The 27,265-nt window shown below is 41.3% G+C and overlaps 1 protein-coding gene across 2 annotated transcripts in view; it reads left to right on the top strand.

The window, feature by feature from the left end:
- Window positions 1–24,741: 24,741 nt before the first annotated feature.
- Window positions 24,742–27,265, top strand: part of ELMO1 (engulfment and cell motility 1) — a gene marked incomplete at both ends in the record, with an annotated part of 466,567 nt that continues 464,043 nt past the window's right edge. The window contains one exon of one of the 2 annotated variants that reach the window (XM_079711467.1): window positions 24,742–24,834. In XM_079711467.1, the coding sequence (XP_079567593.1) occupies window positions 24,757–24,834 (78 nt within the window). The remainder of the gene's footprint in view (window positions 24,835–27,265) is intronic. The other variant, XM_079711468.1, reaches the window with a different exon arrangement.

Genomic DNA, 27,265 nt, shown 5'->3' with positions numbered 1-27,265 from the left:
GGTATCTTTTTTGGTGAGTTCCAGTGTCTTCCTTCAATGCTTGTCCAGCAGCTAGTTGTGATCCTGGTGTTCTGGCAAGAGGGAGTGAGAGCACATCCTTCCACTCCGCCATCTTGGTTCCTCTAGATCTAACATTTTTATTTTAATAAATTATGATGGAATTCTATAATTTTATTAAGTGTACTATATAGGCAAATGATGATATATAAAAGATATATATTGTTTAATGGAGAATAATAAAATTAATACCCAGGTACCTACCTACCACCCAGCCTGAGAAATAGAACATCACCAGTGCCTTTGAAGCCCTGACCCCATTTCATTCCCTCAACCTTGTAACCTTTGTCTTGAATATTTTATTAATGATATCTTTGTTTTTTATTTTTAGAGTTACACGAATATAAACTATATTTTGCAACTTTATAAAAAATGGATTTTTCTCTATGACCTTTTCTGTTACTTGTTCAACATTAAAATTATGTTTCTGCGATTCACTTATGTTGATGTATGTATTGGTAGCTGTAGTTCATTTTCACTTTTTATAGTATATTCTTCTTTATGGATATGCTGCAGTTTATTTTTCTTGGGTTAGACATTTATTTGAGTTGTTTCCAGTTTCTTGCTGTTAGGGTGATGCTGTGAATAATTTTGTATACTTCTAGATGATCAAGAGTTTCTTCAGGATGTATACCCAGGAGGAGGAGCCATGTTTTAGTGTGTACAACGTATAGCTTTACTAGGCAATGATAGTGTATTCCTAAAGTAGTTGTGCTAATTTAAATTCTTCCCAGGGCTATATGAAACTTCCTGTTTCTTCACCTATTTGTCAGTACTTGAGATTGTCAGGTTGTATAAATTTTCTAGTCTCATGGGTATAAAATGGTGTTATATTGAGGTTTCTTTGCATTTCTTCAATTACTGATGAAGTTGACCATCTTTTCATAGGTTTATTGACCTTAACATTTTCTCTTGGATGAAATGCCTGGGTATACCTTTTGGCTTGCATATTCTTTTCATATTGATTCATTGGAATTCTTTATATATTATATGTATTAAGTCTTTGTTCATTATGTTACATATATCTTCTCAATATGTGACATATTTTTATATTATATTTTTCTTATGGCACCTTTTGTAAATAGTTTTTAATTATATTGTAGGTGAATTGATCATTCTCTTTATGTTTTGGACTATTTATAACTTGTGTAAGGTATCCTTCTTATCCTATGATAATTAAGATGATCTTGTATATATTTTTAAAGATTTTCTTTCTGTTCATTTTAATACTTAATCTCAGGAATGGTTCCATTTAATGTAAATTGTGAGGTAGGGGTTGAATTTAATTTTTCCTTCATTGTTCCAGAGCCATTTATTAAATACTTCATTTTTCCCCACACTGGTCTGCAGTGTCAGCCTTAGCATATAGCAAGCTTCTGTCTGTCTGTAGACGTTTCTCCAGCCTTTATGTGTGTTATATGTCCTTGTTGATGTCTTTACAATGTTGATTCCTCTTATTCATAAACTTTAGATATCTCTCCATTTATTTTGGTGTTTAATATTTTTTAATAAATTTTATTATCTTTTTTTTTTTTTTTCTCGGTATGTGGGCCTCTCACTGTTGTGGCCTCTCCCGTTGCGGAGCACAGGCTCTGGACGCGCAGGCCCAGCGGCCATGGCTCACGGGCCCAGCCGCTCCGCGGCATGTGGGATCCTCCCGGACCGGGGCACGAACCCGCGTCCCCTGCATCGTCAGGTGGACTCTCAACCACTGCGCCACCAGGGAAGCCCTAAATTTTATTATCTTATACAGAAAGATCTTGTAAAAATCTCTTTTGTTATTATTGTATATTTAAAAGACTGCTATTTCTAATGCTTTGTTGCTGGTGTATAGAAATGCAAATCACTTCTGTATTTTGATCTTATACGCAGAAACCTTGACAAATATCTTATTAATACTAATAAGGTTTCTAGTAGACAATCATATCATTCAAATAATAACAAATCTGCTTTCCCTCCCTTCCAATCCTTATAATGCTTGTTTGTTTTTCTTGTCTTATTGTGTAGGCTGAGACCTCCAGTACAATATTTAATAGAGGTTGTGCTATTTGATTTCCTTGCCTTGGTTTTGATTTTAAAGGGAAAGCTTGATGGTTCATAACTGAGAATGATTATTGTTTTTTGTAGACATCCTTTAGGAAGAAAATTCTGCTCTACTCCTAATTTGTCTACTTTGCTAAACGACTTTAAAAAATTATGATTTACTAATGTGTTGGTGATTCTGATGCCCTGTTTAGTTATGGCAGAGAGGAGTTAAGTTTATTATTCATGATTGATGAAGATCCCTGCAGTGGTTGTTAGTGGGGAGGGGAAGGTAGGAGGAAGTAACCTGTGATTGCTGTATGCTTATTTCTACGTGTTTATATTGCTATAAAACAATTCCACATACATCACCTCATTTTGGTTATTATTCCCAGCTTTTTTTTCTTGTTTAGAGCATTCTGATTCCATGACTGTGACCAGAACTCAGGTCTGATGCCCACCAATTTTTCCAAGTACACTCTGGTGATACTTAATTTGCACCATTCTTAAGTAACCAATTCTTTCTTCTATTGCCTTCCCCAGTCTCTCCAGTTCACACACTTATTGAATTTAATCTGCAACCTGTTATTTTTCACTGTATTTCTGAGGAATTGCCTTAAAGCATCTAAGAAATAAATGACTTCCTCAGAATCTGATCAATTTATTCATTTATTCACTCACTTCCTCATTCACCAAATATTCATTGAGAATATACTATGTGACTATAGACATAATAGTGAAGAATACAGCATCCCTGCCCTCATAGAGCTTATACTCTGGCGTGGAGTCACGATAAACGAACAGATGAATATATAATATGTTGCAAGGTAATGATAAGTGATGAGTGAAGGGGGGTGAGTGAGAGAGAGAGGGAAAGGATGACTGGGAATGTATGTGCTGGGGTGTGTGTGCCAATTTTATTGGCACTAGGTCACGTAGAGAAGGCTTCTCTGAGGAGATGACATTTGGGCTGAGTCCTGAATTCGGTGAACATGCCAGCTATGGGAAGTTGTAGGAACAGTGGGTGGAAAGTGTGATAAATCTGAAGAACTTCAAGACTTCCTGGGTGGTCAGAGGAGATTGAACAAAAATGAGCAGAGTAGGAGGTGGGGACAGAGAAAGAGGCAGAGGCCAGAAAATGTTGGGCTTGTAAAATCTCATCAGATAGATTTTGCTTTCCTATTCTGATTGCCATAATGGAATTAGGTAGGTGTAAAGTAATTCAGTAGCATCTGGTATCTTTTTGTTCTTTTACTCTTTCAGTCCGTTATCCAGTTGTTGAGAATAAGAATGTAAACTCTTTGAGAGCAGCAGCCTGAGTTTCTTTCACTCTTGTGTCAGAGTCTCCAGGCTCCATGATTGATGGAAGGAAAAACCTGTGTTAATATTTATGAAACAAATAGACAATCTCTCTTAGAGGTGTATGGGGAACACTGTCACTGAACTGGGGCAGGTTCTTGGCATCATGCTGGGAGATGCTGCTGTTCTGCAGGGACTCTAGAGGAATGAAACTTGGAAAAGGGCAGGTGTAAGCTTGTTGTCTTCCCAGCCTTGAAATGCTCCATGGATGAGGCTCGTTAGTGTGAGGGTTAGAAATTCTCAGAGTCTTACTTCCTCTCTTCAAGTGGTAACATATAACTTAGTCAAGTGTAAATGATTCGTTCATGATTCCATAACTTTGTCTTACTTCAGCTACTGTTGTGAACACTAGGTGTTAGGAGATTGGAACTAATCTTATTTTGAGCTGGGTCTTAACTTCTATGCCTCAGTCTGCTACCTGTGTAACAGTATTTGCCTCCCTGTCTCACAGAGATTCTATGTGTGATGAAATGAGATGGATGTTTGAAGGTTTGGTTTGTCTGGTTTTTTTTGTTTGTTTGTTTGTTTGTTTTGCGGTACGCGGGCCTCTCACTGTTGCGGCCTCTCCCGTTGCAGAGCACAGGCTCCAGACACGCAGGCTCAGCGGCCATGGCTTACAGGCCTAGCCGCTCCACAACATGTGGGATCCTCCCAGACTGGGGCACGAACCCCTATCCCCTGCGTCGGCAGGCGGACTCTCAACCACTGCTCCATCAGGGAAGCCTGGTTTGCCTGTTTTAGTATGTGAGAAATAGCTAATGCTGAAGTCAGATATAAAATAGTTATTGCTAATAATGTTTATTTTTGTTGTATGCAATATAATCTAACTTTGAAGAAAAAATACACTGGACATTCCATTGAGACCACCTAAGTATGACTATGGTTTCTTCCTTCATCTTTTAGAAGAATGGCACAATTATGAAAATTGAGGGGCAAAAGTAAGGATACTTTTTCTGAATTTTCCTTCTCATCCTTTAGCCTCTTTGAGTTTGATGGGGTTTTCTGCTTAGAATTTAGAAACAACTTCTAGGTCATTTTAATAACAGTAGGAACCTCATTGGTGGAGAGGTCCCTGTAAGTGGTGGTCGGAAGTGAAATCTAGTTTGGTGACTCATCCATCTGATGTTTTCTTATCAATGTAGTTGTAATCTTTAGTAGGTTATACAGTGAATATTAACTATTTTACATTTTTGTACTTGTGAAGCTTAAAATCATTGCACGTAGTTGATATTATGACAACACAGAAAGAATAATGGTGCTTATGGTGATACTTTACTATGTCTCTATCTGCCTAACAAAAGGTAAGTGATGAGTTGGAATAATTACAAGTAATGGAGAGAAAAGAGCCTACTATTGAGGAAAAGAAGAATCTTCAGATGCGCCGCGTTGATGAACTGGTTGGTTAGTTCTTCAGCTCTTCGCTTTACCTCAGAAGCCACATTTTTTTCTGTGTCTTCACACTGGGTTTGAACTTTTACCATCACTGAGATCAAAGTTTTGGTCTTAAGAATTAATGACTGAGATGAGTAGTTGGTATTTGAGAATTGTCAGTTCTGCAGTAGAAGACGGTCTTCTCTTCTGCTTTTTCTAATGAGGAGTGCTTCTCTGGGTACCGGTGTTGAGCAGATCTCCTGCTGCCTTTGTATCCTGCGGCTGCTTTGGTGCTGGCCAGCACTAACCGGAGGGAGCTTGGATGTGTCTCTTCCCTGTTGAGAGCTGAGCTTCTGGCTTCATTCCTGTCTCCTCACACTTCAAACATGATCCCCTGCAGCAGCAAGCTTGGGAGTTGATCAGTGTTCACCAAAACAGTTTCTTTTATTTTCAGGTGCCCTTTTAAAAGACTCTTCATTCTGTGAAGTTTCACAGCCTTTGAGTACTCTAGGAATTTAAGACCACAACTTAGAATTTAAAACACAAAGTGGAAATGTGCCCTGATATTATAAGGCATTTCAATAAAAGTGGATGTGTTTCCCAATTGATGGGAGTAGACAGGAAAACTACGATTGCTTTCCCATTTCGTGCAGGCTCAGATGTAAACCTGTGGGAGTGAAGAACTTTTTATTTGATAAAAGCTAAAAACTTACCTGCATTTCTCACCTTTCAAGTTATGATAGTCATTCACAACTGCCAAATATAAGGATGTTTTGAACACTATTCAGAGCTTATCTTTAGCAAGTTCCAAGTGTGAGACGTATAAGAGTTTATAAAAACATTCTGAGCTTTGTTAAGAAGATGCTTTGGACGCACTTTCAATAAGATTCACTTTTTGAGTTATTTTTCCATCAATGGTGGTGGAACAGGAAATATCCTGAGCTGTCTTGCACCTGAAAAACAGGATGTGTCCACAAAAGCACTCTAGTGTGCTCCATTTTCTCAAGCAAAACTTGCCAAATTTTAAGATGGTGAAATGAAAGGAAGAAGAAATTTGGTTTGACTTGAACTTTTCTTTTAATTTTAATTATTAAAAGTAAGGATTCTGGAAAAAAATTTCGAGAGCAGAAATAAAGACCAGAATTAAAGTACTAAAGCATGTCTTATAGAACTCATCCATTATTTTTCCTATACATTAAAGGTTTTTGAAATGAACAAATAAATATGGAAAGAAATCTCTTCCCAATTGGATTAACATTTAGGTGAAAGCAAAAATGGTCAAGTTTGAGTAAAACTCTTCAGAAGATCCTTAATTTAAGCATAAGTCTGTTTTAACACTCTAGATCTTTGTTTGAAACTTGGAACACTTTTAGTCATAGAGTCAATACTATATTTGGCAGAATTGATGTTAGACACACAGCCATATGAGGGTCTCCTGAGTACCTCTGAAGTCTCATTTTGTATTAATAAAGAAAGAGATAAAAATTGATTGGAGAATTTGATTCTAAGGGAAAAATGTATTGAGGGTTCCAGTTTGGCATGCTGGGAGGATATTATCCTTCACCACTGCTTATTCCATCTTAAAGTTTTATGAATACCATAAGTGATTAAATCAGTTTCCTATTAGTAAACCTTATGTCTGTTTATAACATTTTCCCATTGAAAACAGTGCAGTCACCAACTGTGTAGATGGCAGTGAGTTCAATATTATTACTACTGATAAGGGTGCAGAGTGCAATTACTCTTTATTCCTGGCAGTTGCTTGCAACCACATATGCCTTAACGAGTCAGTTGATCTGGGGATTGGGTTGAAATCCTTTTGAAATTTGAGGAGCTTAATTTGATCCCACTTTTGAATAGACAGTCACCTACCTCCTGGTGGGTATGCCAAGGAGTACCCTCAGCAGATCCTGGATTTTTCTCAAAATAAGTAATTTGTGTCTCTCGGCCCCTAAGCTTGTTTTATGCTTTAATGTATGGCTGAATTAATTTTTTAAAAAAATATTTATTTATTTATTTGGTTGTGCTGGGTCTTAGTTGCAGCAGGAGGGCTCCTTAGTTGTGGCTCGCCGGCTCCTTAGTTGTGGCTCGCCAGTTCCTTAGTTGTGGCATGTGAACTCTTAGTTGAGGCATGCATGTGGGATCTAGTTCCCTGACCAGGGATCGAACCCAGGCCCCCTGCATTGGGAGTGTGGAGTTTTAACCACAGAGCCACCAGGGAAGTCCCTGAATTAACTTTTGCCTGGAAATTTTTTAAGTAGATGTTTGAAATGTCTACCTTATTTTTTAAAAAAAAATCTCAGCAGAATTTCATAAACTTTCATTTTAACCTGTGTAACTCCCCAGTGAACTCTCTTGTACACGAGTAAATTGATTTGCTATTTAGGTTCTTTGCCATAATAAGCTCATTAAATGCTGAGGCCTGCTACCAAAAAGTCATTATTTCAGTTTTGAGTACTTGTTCTGAGGCTGTACTCTGACAGAGCTAGATGTCAATTAAGATTATTCCTTGTTAGTGGAAATAAAATCATTTTACCTGCTTATAAAAGAATCCCTCTGTTCTTTCTCTGGGGGAGAGAGGGATAAACTCACAAAAAGTTTATCCATTAAGTGAAAAGGTAAAAAGATAGAGGTTGTGAAAAGATCCCTGTCTAAACTCACTGGAAGTTATGATCGCAGTCAGGGGGTACTTTTCCTGCAGAGCTGTGTCTCAGAGTGCCTTTCAAGTTGCAGGTTCTGTCACAGCATCAAGAGGTATGTCTGTGATGAGCCTGAAAAACTCAGGCTGTATGATTCCTGTCCACGGGGTCAAAGTCAGAGCAAGTTCAGGAAGTCACCGTCAATATTATGTAAGTATGAGATGGGAAGGTGCCATAGCGATCCATGATGGAAAAAGCATTTAATGCCTTCTTCCTTGTGAACCATATTGGTTGTAAAAGCCTAGATTTGCTGATTCATAGGGCTAATGGCGGCTGGTTCTCAGTTTGTGCCAGGCCCTGTTCTAAGCACTTTGTGTGTGTTAAAAGTCAGAGGAAGTTGAATATAATGGTTCTGAGCACAGACTTTGGACTGGCTAGATTGCTAACGAGCCAAGTTAGCGGCTGGTTTCCTCAGTAACTCCATTTCTTCATTTTTAGAATGGGGATTATAATAGCACCTATGTCACAGGGCTGATGGGTAGACTGAATGAGTTAAAATACATGAACTGTTCAGTAGGGTACCTGGCACATAGTAAGTTATATAAACATTAGCTATTACCATCATCATCTTATTACTCATCTCAAGAAAGCTGTGAGATAGTTACTGTGGTTTTCTCCATTTTAGAGTTGAGTAAACTGAGGCACAGAGAGCAATTTTCCTAAGGCTAGGAGGCAGTGAAACTAGGATTAGAATACAAGCAATCTGAGTCCAATCTGTGGCCATAACTGCTATACTCTGCTGCCTCTCAACTTAATAAGAAGGAAATGGCCATGAGTTTTAGAGGTAACCTGCAGTAAAGCAGATTAGGTTTACAGAGAAGAGGAGGAAGGGTGTCTCTTGTACTAGAGGCTTGGACTTTACTACTGGGTCATCCAGGTGAGTCTACTCGGTAGTGGTCAACAAATTGGCTGGGATGCGTCTTCCTTTTAGAATATTCCTATCTCAGTAATGGCATCACCGTCTATTCTGTTGTGTAAGTCAGAATCCTGGCTCACCCTTGACTCCAGCTTCTCCCTCTTCCCCTAGATCCAGTTTATCATCAATTTCTGTTGATTTTTATCTCTAAAAACAGCTCATAAATCCTTCGCCTTCTCCATCTACAAGGCCACCACCCCAGCCGCCATCAGTCTTACCAAGCCTTACCAGTCCATCCTTGCCCCGTCCCAGTCTGCTCTCCGATAGGCTGAGGCAGAATGCAAATCTGCTTATCTTGTGCCCTGACTTAAAGCATCACCCACTTTTGCATTCAAATCCAGATATGTCTGACTCTAAAACCCGTCCTCTTTCTTATGCCATCTTGCCTCTATAAAGTTTGAAGCCATTGGCTTTGATTTGCAAAGCTGAAAAAAGTAAGATTCTTAGGTGTCAAGTGGAATCTGGTTTTCCTTGACCTCATTTATTAAATTCATGCTTCAGGTAATTAGGCCCTAGAATCTGACCCCACTACCAGACCTGTCAGCAGAACTCAAGTGTTCCACAAAGATTTATAATATCTGACCTTTTTTCTAGGCAAGGCAAAGTATATTACAGTAGGAACATAAGATGCAGGGCAGTTCTTTCTAATTTTCTTCACAGTCTCCTTCACTATTCTAGATAGGTTTTGTGTGTGTGTTGTTTTTATTATTATCGGTTTGTTGGTTTGTTTTTTGTATGACTGAGTCCTTATCAAAACAGATATTAGCAAGTTGAGTCTGAAGTTTGCTAGAACTGAGTACAGATAAAAAGAATCTTTAAAAATTTTTTTAATTGACATGTAGTTGATTTACAGTGTTGTGTTAGTTTCTGTTGTACAGCAAAGTGATTCAGTTATACATATGTATACATTCCTTTTTTATATTCTTTTCCATTATGGTTTATCACAAGATATTTGATATAGTTCTCTGTGCTATACAGTAGGACCTTGTTGTTTATCCATTCTATATATAATAGTTTGCATCTGCTAACTAAAAAGAATCTTAAATCATCAGCATCCTGTTAATTAACCAACATAAATTTTAAAAGGTACTCAGTTAGCAAACTGCCAGCACTGAGTTGGAATCCTTCTATCTTCCTCTTATCAGTTTTTAATCTCACCGCTTCCCAGGGCATGCAGACAGATTGTAGGGAAGCTCTGCCCAGTGAAAAGTGAAGGGGAAAAGCATTTTAAAAAAAATCCATCCAGAATGTGATCTTCTGGATATCAATAACCTCAAGGTGTAATCAGTAATACTGGCTTTCAGAATAGAACTACAGGCCACCTTTCCCCCAGTTGGTACCCTGGTTTTATTTTATTTTTTAAAATTTATTTATTTTTATTTTTGTCTGCGTTGGGTCTTTGTTGCTGCGTGTGGGCTTTTCTCCAGTTGCTGTGAGCAGAGGCCATTCTTTGTTGCGGTGCGTGGGCTTCCCATTGTGGTGGCTTCTCTTGTTGCAGAGCACGGGTTCCAGGCGCATGGGCTTCAGCAGTTGTGTCTCGTGGGCTCTAGAGCACAGCCTCAGTAATTGTGGCTCACGGGTTTAGTTGCTCCTCGGCATGTGGGATCTTCTCGGACCAGGGCTCGAACCCGTGTCCCCTTCATTGACAGGCAGATTCTTAACCACTGCGCCACCAGGGAAGCCCCCACGGATTTGATTTTTAAATAAACATGATGAGGATTTTCTGGATTCATATATATATATATGTGGAAGAGCAATCCTTTTGTTCCCCCATCCACAAGGAACACTGGCCCCCTGGATCCACTGTTATCTTGGTGTTCGCGTGAAACACTCTTCAAAGTGTGGCCACCTGTCCTTGCTGCTAGCACGTCCCCTGATAGTATTTTATCTTAAAATAAACTGCAGCAAACTTGTGAGGGAACCCAGATAAAAACCAGAAGGAAGAGACTTCTCTCCTACAATCCAGGGAGTTTTGATAGCACCTCCTAAGGTGAAAGAGGTAGCGAAAAACCTGCAGGCTTTTGTTTCTGTTTGTGTTGCTGGGGTGTGTGGGTTTGTGCCTGGTAACCAGAGGGATAAACTACCTAAAACCCTGAAAATGGAGGAAATTCATGTTTTCTAACAAAATCTTTCCTAAGAAACGTTTTGAGCTTCTTCTGTTTAGAGCCACAAGAGGAGCTGTGTAATCATTGGCCACTGTGCCTTTATCCCCACTGAAACCTCAGCTTCTGCATAGCTGCTAGGACACACAGCTGGGGAGGCTGTGCAGTAACTGGGGCAAGCCCCCCTGCTGTGCAGAGAGCACCCCTTTGGTCCTTGTTTGGGGACTATTAACTGCCTCATGACTGAAGACCTCATCCACTTCTCCTTGCGGAGAAAGGGTCTAGAAGAAGTCGAGTCCCGGTCACCTCCCTATACTCAGAGAACCTTCCCGGGAGGCCTGGGCCTGTGGTCAGGAGAGAAAATGGGTCTCTTCTGTTTCATCAGGTTATCTGCTCAGGCGGTTCTCTGTGACTTCCTGCCTTTGCAGCGCAGGTTAATCCTTCCAGAATCTTAACCCTAACCTTCCTCTTCCAATTCCTCCCAACCCGGTCACTTACCTAGAAACTTTTGCTCACCCTTTAAAACCCATAAAAAAAAAAAGTTCAAATTTAGAATACCTCCATGGACGTTCAGGCTGAGTTATCAGTCCCTCTTGACTCTCATAACAGTTTGTCCACCTCTGTTATGATGCTTAAGGGAAAAATAATTGCCGTGCAGTGGGACCTGTGTGTGTTTCACTAGAGGAGACAACAGACAGCATCACCCAGTTTATTCATCCGGGTACCGCATGCCTGGTAAATTAATAGTCATCATAATGCCACAGCAGACCCTGTTCTCGTTGCTTTTTGTGTTTAGTCTTCACGGCAATCCTATGAGAATGGTTCTACTGTTGCTCCAGTTTTACAGATGAGGACGTTGAGGGTGAGCCATGTTATGTAACTCATCCAGAGCCACAGAGCTGTGGACATGGAGAACCAGGATTAACCCAGGCAGTCATCTGACAACACTCACTCACATGCCTGTGCTCATCTGAAGAATAAAACCTAAAACGCCAGAGGAGGGAGAAAAAGGCAGAGGCTGTTGCCATCCTGTGTGCATGGGGCGTGCGGCATTGCGTCAGGCACTGCCGTTCAGTATGACTAATTCTGTGCTGAGTTGTCAGGTGGAAGCCTGTGGAAGCACAGCCCAGCACCCGCCTTCTGCAGAAGGCCCTCACTGCTAATCTGATGCAATCGAATTTCCTAGGGTGGCCTTTAGGGCTCTGCTGTTGCTGGAGAGGTTTTGCGCATTGTTTTTTGATCAGCAGGTTTGGAAACTTTGAGTGTTTGGCTCACAGGATGGTGGAAGTGCTCCAGCGTTTCCTGTGGCCTCGAGTCTGGGTTCTGAGATAGGGAACTAAGCCTGAGCTTCGCCTGCCCCACTGGGGAATGTCAGCACACATCACCGAGTGACAGGGATTGCCGGAGGAGGGTAGCTGGGAGAGATGCTGGGGAGAGGGGGGGAGCAGTCACCGGCATTACAACAGCTGAAAAGGAATTTGAAAAGCAAATGTCCAAAAACCAGAACAAGGGAGGAAATGTGTACATTAGTTTGAAAATAATGAAGTTTCCATTTGAGATGCTGATTCCCTAAGTGTGAGAGAGAGAGCTCAGAGTTGAAGGGATGAAAATCAGCGGCTCTGATCTCATCTTGTTTTTGACAGAATTTCTTTGGGAGGAAAATCAATGTGGAATTAGCCCTGCTCTCACCTGTGAGCATCTCCATTTCTGTTTCTGTCCAGCGGGACAAATGAATAGGTGCTGCTTGAAGAAGCTCCTAAAGGTTTTCTGTGCAAGGAATTCTGGATTTTAAAAATGCATCATTGGCTTGTATAATCTCTCACATCAAAAAAAAAAATCTCTGAATTTGCTTTTAAGGAAAGAGTGATTCATTCGTTTATTTATTCACTTGTCTGAAAAATATTTATTGAGCAGCTGTTTGCCATGCCATCTGGTCAGGAACAGAGGTACAGAGATGAGTAAGATATATGACCCCTGCCCTCGGGGAACTCATAAACTAATAGCATAAGGTGTAGAAAGGTGCTCTGGTTGGTGCATTGTAAGCACCTAAGAAGACAGATGTTGCGGCAGTTACTTCTAGCCTTGGAGGCTCTGGGGTCAGGGAGATCTCTCAGAGGAGCGGGCACATGAAATTGGCTTTGAAGTCTAGGTGGTAATTTTTGAAGCCAACACAAGAGGAGGGGAAGAGACGTTCTGGAACGCAGAGGGAACATTATGAACAGAGGCAGGAGCCACAAGAATTTGGCAAGCCCAGGAAATGGCCAGCAGTTTTATGAGGAGAGAGATAGCCAACATTTTACTCGGTGCCGTCCCTCTGCATTCAGTAGATCATGGTACACTCGGAGAGTGATCCTGACCTGGCCAGTCTGGGGCTTGCCTTCTTTAAGCAGTGCTCCTATCAGCCACTGCAAAAGCACTGTATCGATGATCTTAAGGGAAAACCTATTTGTCATCATGTCTGACTTACAGTCTTTGCCTGTGTCTGTGGGGGTAGGACAGAGGGATACAGTTGGTGGGGAAGGGTGTACTGGAGTTGTGGTGCTCAGAGGCAGGCTGGAGCCAGAAAGGTTTATGTGCCTTGAATCACCTTCCAGAGATTTAAAGCAAGAAGTGAGATGTTCAGATTCTAGCTATCACAATTACAAATCTTCTCTTTCTTTTGTTATTTATCTTCTGACGGTTTGCACAGTAGAAGCTGTGGTTAGCTGAATTCCTGAGTGAATTGGAAAGAGTTACTCAAAGAACCGGGCTGCTTTCCTGGAGACAATCCCGTAGACGCAGGTGATGATAATTCAATACGGGACTAAAGGAGAGAGTTTTCTCTGCCACTTTCCACTATATTTCTGGCCAAGACTATTCAACAATTCATTTTTCCTGAGAGACAAAGGAGGCAAATGGACTCAAAGCATCACTTCTCAAAGTGTGTCCCATGAAAAACCAGTGTCACTGGCTGCTCTAGGAAAAAGATAAAAGAGTTTTCTGGACAGATATATTTGGGAAGTATTGTATATTGCATATGAAAATTTCAGAGTACACCTACATTACATTAAAGGCCCGATAAGTCCTGTAGTAAATAAACCCTTTTCAAAATATGGTATAGTGATTAAAACCATGGGCTATGGAATCAGACAGATGTGGATTGAGTTCTGGCTGGGCTCCATAGGTGGCTATGAGACCTTGGGCAACTTACTTAAATGTCTCTGCATCTCAGTTTCCTCGTCTGTAAAATGGTTTAGTAAATGGTACCTATTTCATAAGGTTGTTATGAAAAGTATATAGTCCATGAAGTAGTTATTATTATTAGCTATTATCCATTCAGTGTTTTACAAGAGCTTTGACTGTTTTTTGCATTAAATTAATTAATATCTCAAAGAAATAGTGCTGTGTGGGAAATGCTGGACTAAGACTAATTCCTGAATTGCAAGCATGACTTCTGTTAGCAGTCCAACAGAGCAAAGGCAGCTCCTAGGCACTGAGGGCTCCATCAGGAATATGCATGTACAGGTATCAGAGCTCTAGAATTGGGGAGCACAGTGTCATTCCCTCTAGGCTGCGAGGTTAGATTGTGTAACTTCAGTGTGTTTTGTGTGCCAGTCAGCTCTAAGGGAATGGCAGGATTCTAACTCAGGGCAGTAAAATGTTATGGTAGGGTTGATTTGTTAGGAGTTTTTCAATTACAGGTGGTGGAAACCTAACTCAAACTCACGTAGCATAACAGGGAATTTAAGAGTTCATAAATCTAGGAAGAATATTAGGATAGATCAGAGATCGGAAGGAAACGTGTAGGAGACAGAAACTCAACGTAGTTAGGACTCCTGGCCGCTTTTCTTCCCTCCTGTCTCTCCTCTCTACTTGTCTTTGCTTCTCTTTGCCTCAGTCCTTCCTATAGCAGATGGCCCTTCCCTATCTGGAGGGAATATGGCTGCTGACAGCTTCAGCTTAACAAGCCGTGCAGAGAGAACTCTCTCCTTCCAAGGCCTCATAAATCAATCCCCAGAAATCGATTTGCTTGGACCAGGTCTGTCCCATGGACCAATCACTGGTGCTGTGATTGGCCAGGCCTGCCACATGCCTATTCTTGGTTAGTAGCCGGTGGGACGGGGCCTGCTACCTGAAGAAAAGAGATGGAAAAGCTCACTAGACCACTAGACGGACAAAAACTGAAGCTACAAGAGCTTGCTAGAGCTGTGTGTGAAGGAAATAACGCTGGAGTAAAATGTTCCAAAATTATCCTCAAGTGGTATCAAGGTATTCATGTTTTTATGTCAAATTCCCATTCCTGTTGGTTTTCTTCAATTTATCCTTGCTCTATATCTCAGCTCCCTTTTTTGCAGTTAAAATATTATATGTATGGGGCTTCCCTGGTGGCGCAGTGGTTGAGAGTCCGCCTGCCGATGCAGGGGACACGGGTTCGTGCCCCGGTCCGGGAAGATCCCACATGCCGCGGAGCGGCTGGGCCCGTGAGCCATGGCCGCTGAGCCTGCGCGTCCGGAGCCTGTGCTCTGCAACGGGAGAGGCCACAACAGTGAGAGGCCTGCGTACCGCAAAAAAAAAAAAAAAAAAAAAAAAAAATTATATGTATGACTATTAATATCCGCTTTGTAAAGTTGGTCTCTATAAAAAGTTTTTTTAAAAAGCAAGATTAGAATCAGTCACCTGAGTGACCTGGTTCTCAACCATGGGTGATTTTGTCCCCCAGGGGACATTGGGCAATGTCTGGAGACATTTGGATTGTCACGACTGGGAGGAACTACTGGCCTCTGATGGATAGAGTCCAGGGATGCTGCTAAACATCCTGCAGTCTCCAGGATGGATCTGGTCCAAAATGTCATTAGTGCAGTGCTTAAGAAATGCTGCTTTAGTGGTTTCATCAGAACCGAAATTATAACAGCCAAATTTATTACTCTAAATTTTATGGATTAAAAATAAATTAATTTCTTATTTTCAAAGGGCTTTTGCTTTTACTTTTTTTTCCTTGATGGTAACGATATATGAGAATATTATTTTGCCTGCTGTGTCACCAATCAATAATTGTTTGTTTCTTTTCTACCGATATGTTATTCAACAAAGGTATTTTTGTATTTTAATTTGCGTTTCTCTTATTACTATTAAGCATGAAGTTTTTAGGTATTTATTGATCATATATTTCCTCTTGTGTGAATTGCTTTGTCTGTTTTTTTTTCCTTTAGGTTGTACAAGTATTTTTTTCTTATAAATTTATATTATTAATGATATTTATGCCAGGATCGGTCATAGTTGTTGCAAATATTTTCTCAGATTGTTATTTGTCTTTAAATTTTTATTGTGCTTTTTGGAATGCAGAAGATTTTAAGCATCTTTGTGTTAAACTCTCAGCCTCTTATGTTTTCTGTTTTTGGTGTTGTGAGTTTGCTAGGGCTGCCATGACAAAGAACTGCAGACCGAGTGGCTTAAGCAACACAAATTTATTGCCTCACAGTTCTGGGGGCGGAAAGTCTCAGATCAAGGTGTTGGCAGGGTTGGCAAAGTGAGGTCTCCCTTCTTGGCTTGTAGATGGCTCTCTTCTGCCTGTGTCCTCAAATGGTCATCCCTTTGTACCTGGGTCCAAATTTCTTCTCCATATAAGGACACCAGTCAGATGAAATTAGGGCTGCCCTAATGACCTCATCTTAATTTAATTACCTCTTTAAAGGCCCAATCTCCAAATACAGTCACATTCTTAGGTACTAGGAATTGAGACTTCAACATGTAAATTTGGAGGGGGACATACAATAGCCCACAATAGGTATCATGATAGAGAGGCCTCCATCATCTTGAGAATATGTAAATATTTGGAGGAAGTTATTCAAACTGCTGAGATTTAGCATCTTCATTCATTTACTTCAGATAGTGCCAGCTGTCGCTCGGGGCTGGGGTGAAGAATAAGCGAGAAAGTGTGTATTTCAAGTGCCCAATTCAGTGTCTGCTCTCAGCTCGTGCCTGCCCCTTTCTGCCAGCTATCCCATAGCCTCCATGATGAGAATTCAAGATGCTGTGACAGCACTGTTCTCTGCAAGTTTGCAACATATCGTAAGCCAAGAGTATCTAATTTCACATTTCCCCACCTGGCAAGTAAATGGGCCGAGTTAATAGTGAGATGACCACATGAGGCTTTTGTGCACAGCATATCCATAAAATGAAATACTGGGTTTCTGCATTTGATTCAATTCTCTTTACTTTCGTCTGAATGCTTGTGTCTTGTACAGCGTTCCCCCATTTCTGAAGCCATAAAGTTTCTTCCTTAGCCCTCCACTCTTCTCACAATGGCCATCAGTTCCCTAACGCAGATGGAGAATCTGAGATGGCAGCCCTACCATTTATCACTCCATATGGACCCTCCAGTGCAGGAGGCACACGCCCACTACCTTTGGCAGTCGTTGCTTACCTATGTGACTGGTAAAGAGGAATGTCTGTCCCTCCCTGATATATGTTTGGGAAGGGAAACAAAGGCAGAGTTCAGCAAGTCTGAATGATCACAACATCCCAAGTAATGTCCAGCTGACAGCTCCTATTTCCTGTATTCTTCTACCAAGACAATTAGGGTGTTGAGATACTATAAGTCTATTTGGAATAAAAAGAATGTGTACAAAGAAGAGGGGAGCAAAACTTTTATCCAAATCTGTTTCCAGTGAGCCTTCCTGAGGCACAGTGTATGGTGCAAGGCAGTGTCCTCAAAAGAGAAAACTAGAGAGCTCAAGGCAGACAGTGTAGTCAAAGGAGATTGGAAGATGCCACCTCAAAATATTCCACTTTGCAATAAGGATTATTTTTGAGCTGAAAGCAGTTAAGAAACAGTACATTCAGAAGGAGCTCTCTGCCCTTCTTTCTACTTAAAAGCAGGGCATAAATTTCCATTTGTAAAAATGTCCTTCTCTCCCAAACGAGAAAGAGAACTATTCCAGAGACAACTCTTGTCACCTGAGAGGACTTGAGATGGCATAACAAACCTTACTAAACAACCCTTTCTTACCATATATTTCCAAGTTACCTTTCCACAACATACATTTCCACCCCACCCCCACCCAAGAAGCCCTAACCCCCTTGTCCTTTGTCTAGCCTTTTCTCCACACTTTATCACCCCTTGTTAAGATGGTTTGTGAGCTACAACTTTTAACCATCTCTTTGAGTTACTCATCTCCGAGTTCTCCTGCATGTATAGGCATTGCATGAATAAATAAACTTTTTTTTCTCCTATTAATCTTTGTTTTGTTAGTTTAATTTGCATGCCTCAGCTACTGAACCTAAGAGGATTGAGGAAAGGTTTTTTTTTTTTTGTTTGATTTCTTTTTTCCCCCTCCTCTACATAGTACAGAGAGAAAGGCTGCTTTCAGTGCCACTTTCAGAGGTCCTTTTCCTTTGTATGTAACTCGAATGCCAAGGGAAAATGTTGTCTATTTCTTTTTCTATCAAGGACCACTTAACATTTAAAATATGGGACTAGTTCTCCCTCCCCACTATTCATTCCCATAATCATTATAAACCTATTATCTGTCATAAGTGGATAATGATGGCCAGTGGGGCAGAGGACAGCTTGCCTATGGAGAAAAGGGACAGAGGAGTTGAAGCAAATCGTTTCTCCAGCTGTTTGGTGTTTCTTTCCCATTGATCTGCCTTTTGGCCTCTACTGATCCATCTGTCAGGCTCTTTCAGTTTGCGGCGGCACACAGTTCACCAGGGCAATCGTGCTAGTTTTCCCACTACACAGGTCCTATAGAACATCCTCATAGGCTTAACTTTTTATTATCTTAATAGGGTTTGCTGGTGTAACAGAAAGTCTAGAAATAAGATAAAAGGGTTTAAAGCCATTCAGGGACCCAAAGCTAAAACTATATGGAAAATTCAGCGGAAAAAAATGTGTGAGGTATTTGGGAATTTTATGAACTCCAATACCTAATCAAGCTGCCTGGACAAACAGGGAGAGATGTAACAGATCTTTTAAGAGACTTTAGTGAGATGAGTTTCCAACACAGACACGTAGCACTTTGGGCTTAGAACAATGTGTAGCGACAGACAGATTTCTAGATGGGAATCAAGAGTGTTTTTTTTCCATTGTCTTAGAGACATGACCCAAAGATAAGAAGGAGACATTCAGCAGAATGATAAAGACAATTTCAACTTGCTCAGGGGTTATAGAGTCACATCTGACATGCAGATTTTGTTAACTAACTCCCAAGTGAGAAGTGACTCCTTTTTTTCCTTTAATTCACTCAACTATTAACAGTCTCTTTGGCATGCATATTAAGGTTGTATAATCTTGGTACTGGAATAAAGTAAATCAATCAGCAGTCAAGCAGGAACATTGTAGAATTCTCCACTCATTCCCTAGGTAGGGAGAACCACAAGGCAGAGTGGTTGGAAGGTCTAGCCTACACTTCCCTTTAGTGGTTCTTAAATTTTAGTCTGCATAAGAATTATTATATCCAGGAGTTTATTACACAAATTCATGCAGCTTATATTTACTGGGCAATTTTGACTAGACTTAGTTTTATCGCCAGTAGCTCTGATGAGATGTCATTCGTGGAAAGTATGCATTCAACTGACACCATGAATGAGATGCTTGTGTGCCCTGGTGATGTAACTGTGTTCAGGAAGTGCACCCTGCCATAAGAGTGCTCTAGGTGTGGTAGGGGGAGGCTGACCAGAAGACTCAAGTGCCATGAGTGCTGTGCCTGGGGAAGCAAAGACTCTAGGAGATTGCATTTGTTGACTGAAATTTAGAAATGCGTTTCCATCTCAGTTATGCCTGACCAAGCACTGGGCCTGCATGTTGATGTTTCTTGGAGAGTCTGATGAAACTATTTGTCTTGTTTGAAGTTCAGCCATGGGTTTCCCTGATCATTAGTAATCTGCCCAGAGAACTTGGTAGCTCACAACTTAACTGGAGGATGATTTTGCCCTGCAGAGGACTTTTGGCAATGTCTGGAGACATTTCTGACTGTCACAGCTGAAGAGGAGTATTGACCTCTAGTAGGTAGAGGCCAGGGATGCTGCGAACCATCTTACAATGTACAGGACAGCCCCACAGCAAAGGACTATGGCCCCAAACGCTAACAGTGCCAAGGGCAAGAAAACCTGAGCTACAAACTTTCTCTTCTGAATTACATCAGTAGCAACAGTGACTATATGTAGAAGCCTCAGGACTAACTGTTCCCTCTTGGAAATATAAATTCAAGAGGATAAAATGTGGACTTCTGAGGATAACGTTGTGGATCAGATTATTCATTCTGCAATTGTGCACCTGACTCTACCCATGGGAGCCTGGCTGCACCCTGTCTCTGCCATTTGTTAACGTGGAGAAAACTGATGAGGTCTAATTTGGCCGGTTAAGTGAGTTCCCAAGGGATGCACCCTCGCCTCTTTGCTCTCAATGGCTGCTTTGTACACTGCTCTTATGTTGTTCTCCACAGAGACACAGGGAGAACTGCATTATTCTGTTCTCACCTGTTCAACAGGTTTTGTCTGAAGAGTCTTTGAGAAATAAATATCAGTTAAAAAGGAAAAAAGCACGCTTGGCCTTTGATTCCTGGAAGGCCAGAGGACCTCTTTCAGTGTAACTCTAGACTATTTTGTGTAGAGTTGGGAGGAAGGTGCTCAAAATGCATTTTTATTTCTATTATCTACTCTCTTAACCACCAAGATTATGTGTTCTTTGTTTTGAATAGTGTTACCTGATATTTACTGAGTTATTTACCTGATAGTTACTGAGTCTGTTTTCACATTAGAACCTGTTTTCTTAACTCTTACTCTAGGAAGTGTAATTGAATCTAGATCTTGAATTGAAGTGACTTGGTACAGATAAAATACACTGTCCTTGGAATTCTCAAGTGAATTAAAAGAGTGTAGAGACTATGAAGAAGTCTGTCTCAGTGCAGATTGTCTGCTTGTATTTGTACCTATGAGATCCATAATTTATGTAGCAAGTCCCTGTTGTTGAATATTAAATTGTTTTCAAGTTTTGGGAATTACAACCAAAATAGCAATTGGCATTGTTATGGTTAAGTTAATAATTATTTCTTGAGGAAGCATCCTAGAAAAGTAAAATCACTCAAGGGGAACACAAAATTTTAAGGCTTTTGGTACAGTCTGCCAAAAGTACCTCTGGAAAGTTGTACCAATTTATACTCTGAATAGATGTGCGTGGACATGAACTTTCTTCTTTAGAAGTCACGACCAAGAGTTTGGGTAGGAGTGTCTAGGGGGGACAAGAGTATGGTCAATGAACCTACCAAGTTATGATCCAACAGCTGCTGGAACTCATTCTCTTATTACTCTAGCTCTTACTTACTTGGCTTTGGCCACTCACCTGTTTCTGGAACATACAAGGCATGCTCCTGCCTCAGGGCCTTTGCACTTGCTATTTGAGAAATAGAATATTGCCTACCATATGGGTAAACAAAGGATCTAGCTACCACATTACAGCCACCCTGATTGTGAGCCTTGAGGGCACTCAGGAAGGAAACAAAGAACGCTTGCCATCTAGCAGTCATGAGACTGCAGCTATCCCCTATGGTGCAGCTTGAGGAAACTCTGGATGAGGAAACACCACTGGCCCCAGATAGCTGAGGTGCATACCAAAGGAATGATTTCAGTGAGCCCAGACTCTTGCATCTTCCCATGCATAGAAAAGCATTAAATTCTTTAACTTGAGATATCTAGTTTTCTTTTATTAACAGTAATCTTTGTTCTGATTTCCTGGTGTTGTTGCAAAAGCTCCTATATATCCTGGCTCCCCGCTTCCTCTTCAGAGCAGTTTGCTCAGGGTTATTTAAGATGCTGCCTCAGGGCTTAAAGTCCTAAGAATGTCCAATGAATAAAACATAACTCTCAACTTTTAGGTTGTGCATTTTTTTTTCAGTCGACATGTTCCCTTGGCCTGTGACATGATTCCTCCAGGTGTCCACATGGCTCACCTCCTCACTTCTCATAGGTCTTTACTCAGATGCTATGTCTCACTGAAGCTTTCCCTGGTTTCCCTATTTAAGACTGCAGTCCTGCCCCTCCCACAGAGATATACTTACATGCTTCAGATTCTCCTTCCCTGATTCATTTCTGTCCATATCCCTTGATGCCACCTAACATGTAGATTTGCTGCTGTATCCCCAGCACTGAGAACAGGGCTGGTACAGAGTAGGGCTCAGTAATTATCTGTTGAACGAGCTACTGAACCACTGCTTTGAAGGTTTGCCCCTGCTGGTTAGCACTCATTATCGTCACAACAGGCTGTCTTCATCATCCTTGGCCAAAGGGACAGCGGTTCTGTTTTGCGTCATTTCCTTTACTTGTCAGCTCTGGTGAAGTTAGTTTTTCATATAACTGCTGGTGTTGTTGTGATTAACTGCCATTAGGCTGCCATTATTAACTCTGCTATCTCTATCATCTTAGTCACGCCTAATGGCCACTGAGCTCAGGGATAGTAACTGACAAGTCCCACTCTGGTTTGATAAAGAACCAAAGGCACATGTTTGATTAGCGTCTTCAAACAGAGATCAACTTCTGGAGAAAGACTAAGAACCCAGTAGAAAAAAGGCAAAGTATTTGGACAGTTCACAGAAAAGTAGACATGGGACTTTGCATCTTTATATTCAACCTCTCTCATAATAAGAGAAATAGACATTGAAAGTACATTGAGGGCTTCCCTGGTGGCGCAGTGGTTGAGAGTCCGCCTGCCGATGCAGGGGACACGGGTTCGTGCCCCAGTCCGGGAAGATCCCACATGCCGTGGAGCAGCTGGGCCCGTGAGCCATGGCCGCTGAGCCTGCGTGTCCAGAACCTGTGCTCCGCAACGGGAGAGGCCACAACAGTGAGAGGCCCGCATACCGCAAAAAAAAAAAAAAAAAAAAAAAAGTACATTGAGGACCTCCCTGGTGGTGCAGTGGTTAAGACTCTGCCTGCCAATGCGGGGGACACGGGTTCGAGCCCTGGTCTGGGAAGATCCCACATGCTGTGGAGCAACTAAGCCCGCGTGCCACAACTACTGAGCCTGTGCTCTAGAGCCCTCAAGCCACAATTACTGAGCCCACATGCTGCAGCTACTGAAGCCCACGTGCCTAGAGCCCATGCTCCGCAGCAAGAGAAGCCACCACGATGAGAAACGCGCACACTGTAACGAAGAGTAGCCCTGGCTCGCTGCAACTAGAGAAAGCCTGCACGCAGCAATGAAGACCCAACACAGGCAAAAATAAATAAATTAATTAATTAAATTAAATAAAAAGAAAGTACATTGAGATACTTTTTTTTTCAATGCATCAGGTGTGCAAAAGTTCAATCTGTTGGTGAGTCTGTGTGTAAAGAGGCAAGCCTCATCCATTGCTGAAGGGAGTATAGATTGGTACAACTCTCACTATGGAGATGTATTTGGAGGTGGCTATCAGAATCTAAAACTGCCTATGCTCTTTGACCCAACAATTTTACTTCTGTGAATCTACTGTAAAAATATACTTGCACATGAGCAAAATGATATATGCATACGATTTTTCACCAGAGGCTTTTTATAACAGCCAAAGGTGAGAGATCACCCAGTGGCCCACGGCAGGGGACTGGTTCTTCAGATAAGATACTGGGAAGTTGCTGCATAGCACAGGGAGATCAGCTTGATGCTTTGTGATGACCTAGAGGAGTGGGATAGGGAGGGTGGGAGGGAGCCTCAAGAGGGAGGGGATATGGGGATATACATATACATATAGCTGATTCACTTTGTTGTAGAGCAGAAACTAATGTAACATTGTAAAGCAGTTATACTCCAGTAAAGATGTAAAAAAAAAAAGGCTTATAAACATAAAAAAAGAAATCAAATAAAATATTAAAAAAAGATACTTCCATACAAAGAACAACTATGCAGCTGTAGAAGGAACCAGGACACAAAATTTGTATTAATATAGAAGGATTTAGAAGATACATGAAATGAAAAAAAAAAACAGGGTATAGAATGCTGCCTTTTATGTAAAGAAAGTGGGAACTATAATATGCTTTTGCATTTGACTTACATACCTGAAGAAGTTCTGGAGCGATACATAAGAAACTAGTAACCGTGGCTAGCTGGAGGGGTAGGGATAGAAGTGGATATTGGGTGGGTGTATCATTTCGGGAGGAGGGAGATTCTACACTGTCTTTACATGCACACACACATGCACACACGTTCAAGTTTTGAATCACATGAGTGTTTTACCTATTCAAAAATATTGTTTTTATTTATTTGTTTTAATTTATTTATATTATTTATTTACTTTTGGCTGCGTTGGGTCTTTGTTGCTGCACGCAGGCTTTCTCTAGTTGCAGAGAGCTCGGGCTCTAGAGCGCAGGCTCAGTAGTTGTGGAGCACAGACTTAGTTGCTCCGCGGTATGTGGGATCTTCCCAGACCAGGGCTCGAACCCATGTCCCCTGCATTGGCAGGCGGATTCTTAACCACTGAGCACCAGAGAAACCCCCCAAAATATTAAGTTAAACAAGTTATCCTAAAAGAAACGAGTGAGTCTAGGAGAGAGAGGCAGCAGAGGATAATCTTGCTTCCTTTGTGTAAGCAACACTATTCATTCCAGTGAGAATTCAAGGTCTGTTCTGAATGCTGTACTAGCCGCTACAATTAGTTTTCTTTGCGTCTTGTGAACTGGCCTTGGGGAGGGAGTGTGTGTGCATGTGTGTGAACCTTGGGGCATTGCGCCTTCCTTATGAAATCCTGGTTGCTATAGTGCGGAGGAGCTCTATTTGTGACACACGGAAAACACTTTAAAGATATGCTGCTTCCTGGCCGTGACTTCCTGGGCAGTCTGTCCTTCCGGAGGCTGCTGAGCACGAGGAGTTTGCATGCACTTCTGGGCAGAGTGAGCCAGGGTCATTCAGACCCTGGGCACCGTTCAGAGCAGAAGCAGGCAGTAAGGGATGCCTTGCTTCCCACTGAGGACTTGGGAGGCTGTCGCCTCTCTGGGGCCTCGTCTCCAACTCCGGGGCATTGGCACCTTCCCCTCCTTTGCCTTCTCTCCTCTGGAGCCATCCGTGAATGGTGCAGTTGGCACCCTGTGTCTTCTGCACCCAGAGCCGTTTCTTGTACCAAAACCACCAGTGAAAACAGGAAGTGATAAAACAAAATTCGCCCTGCATCTGCACTGAGCGACTTCTCTTTCTCTTTTTGTCGTTCCTCATTAGGTATAGACACGTGCGGCCATCTACACTGTAGGATCCCACTTCCACCGGCTTTGGACATTCCGGGGATTTGCAATGCCGCCACCTGCGGACATCGTCAAGGTGGCCATAGAATGGCCAGGTGCCTACCCCAAGCTCATGGAAATCGACCAGGTTAGTAATACTGGCAGTCGTTTAGGGGTTATTTTAGTTTCCCTTCTATTCTGAATTTACACAGACTTCAGATAGCTCTTTTTTCTCCTGTTCTCTCTCTGGCTGTGTTGAAAAATTGGTGTGATAATAGTTGCAGTGTAGTTTGATTTCTGTACCACATGCAGTGGCGATGGATGGGGTTTTTGTACTCATCCAACATCTACTTGGAGTGTGTCAATACAGGGTTTGTGTCTGAAGCTGTGAGGGAGGCAGGAGGGACAAGAGGACTAGACTCTGGGCAGTTGACACAGTGGAGGCTGTCCCAGCCTTGCCTTGCAGAGACTCATGAATATGTGCTGATTGTTTTATCATAGACAACACAAATCTTAATTTTTGGAATCACTCTTCTCTTTGGTTTTTGCATAAGCAGCCAACAAGTACGTTGCTACTTTGTCATATTAATAGTTTGGTCATGCGTGGATGGATCTAGAGACTGTCATACAGAGTGAAGTAAGTCAGAAAGAGAAAAACAAATATCGTATATTAACGCGCATATGTGGAACCTAGAAAAATGGTACAGATGAACCGGTTTGCAGGGCAGAAATTGAGACACAGATGTAGAGAACAAATGTATGGACACCAAGGCGGGGGGAAGTGGAGGGGGGGGTGGTGTGATGAATTGGGCGATTGGGATTGACATGTATACACTGATGTGTATAAAATGGATGACTAATAAGAACCTGCTGTATAAAAAAAAAAAAGTTTGGTCATGAAATTAGTGTAGAGGGATGGGTCTTGGATCCTAGCCAGTTGTAATTTTATTATTAGAGTAAAATGCACTCTGGGTCTAGTATATTGTCTGGTATGTAATAAATACTCAGTACATTTTTACTGAATGAAAAAATATCAAGAAGATTTTTAAAATGGTTTTACCTATGGAGGCATCGTTTAGTTTGTGTACTGACAGTCTTATGATGTAACTCTCATTTACTATAGATTATAGGCTATCTCAGGAAGGTGGTTTTTGTCATTGTAAATGACTTAAAAGAAAAAAAGATTGAGGCCTAGTGTATGCTTAAGGGTTTCATGAAGCATATAGTATAGGATTCTAGACGGCTTTCTACATTTTCAAAATTAGGGTACCATGGCAACTCCACTTTTTATGTTCTTGATATTATTTTATGATCTATACTTTTCTGATACTATTTTATGATCTATACTTTTTTTTTCTGGTCAGATTTTATTATCTGATTGAAGACCACTGCAAGATTTACGTGGCATTGTGTGGATCCAAAGGATTCATTAGAATGAATTATAAAGGTCAAATAAGAATTAGTTGAGTTTGAGCATGAATGTAAGAAAGGGTCCATTTTTAGGTTTGTTTTCAAAAAAGGTGTCATCAGACCAGCATGTCATAGTCATTTGAACTGTTCTCTGAGGCAGATTTTGTTGACTTCAGAAGCAACCCATGAAAGTAGAGAAGCCCGCCCAGTAATTTTATATACATTTGTGTCAGACAACAGTTGTTTACCTTTTTTTCACATGCTGTTTGAGAGAGGATATGTGTTGAATGTTACTTGAAAATATGGCTGGACTACTTGGTGAAGACTAAATGTTGTTAAGATTAGGTTTGTCTACAACCCAGGAGAACAACGGTTTCAAAGAGATAGAAGTTGGCCTCTCAAGTCCACATGGCAGTCCTGGGCTGGCATGATGCTCCAGTGTCATGGACCCAGGCCCCTTCTGTCTTGTTGCTTTGCCTTCTCCATAGGTGGGGCTGAGGACCAGGTGCTTGAGCATCACCTGAGAGCTCAGTAGATATGCAGAGTCTCAGACCCTACCCAGACCTCCTGACCCAGATGTGCATTTTAACAAGATCCCCAGGGGATTCCTTGTGTTGTTAAGTCTGAGAAATGCTGAGCTGGATACCAGGTACCCAAGCCCAAGGCCACATCAGAACCACCTGGGGCACTTGTTCAAATGTTCTCTGGGGCCCCAGCCCCAGAGATTCTAAGTCAGTGGTTTAGGTAGACTATTTCCTTTTGCTTCTGCCATGGCCCAGGGTGTCTGGAAACCTCTTCTTTAAGACAGTAGCTCTTGATATATACTCTTAGGGGCCTGTGGAGTCAGTATCTTGTTCCTGCCTTTGGGGATGGCCTTTGCTGTATGTGTGTCTTAATAATTTTTTTAAAAATATTCTTTTCATTTTGGAACAAGTTTAAATTTATAGATGAATTACCAAGATGGTATAGAGAGTTTTTGTATACCCTTTACTCAGTTTCTCCTGATGTTAAAATCTTAATATAACTGCGGTACATTTGCCAAAACTGGTAGATTACTAGTAACTGAACTATAAAATTTATTAGGATTTCATCAGTTTTTCCACTGATGTCCTTCTGTTACAGGATCCAGTGCAGGAATACCAACTGCATTGTAATGTTTCATGTTTCCT

Source organism: Hyperoodon ampullatus (genome assembly GCF_949752795.1).
Source record: "Hyperoodon ampullatus genome assembly, chromosome: 9".
Lineage (NCBI taxonomy): Eukaryota > Metazoa > Chordata > Mammalia > Artiodactyla > Ziphiidae > Hyperoodon > Hyperoodon ampullatus.
Note: the sequence above shows the minus strand (reverse complement) of the source record. Positions and strands in the feature narration are given on the sequence as shown.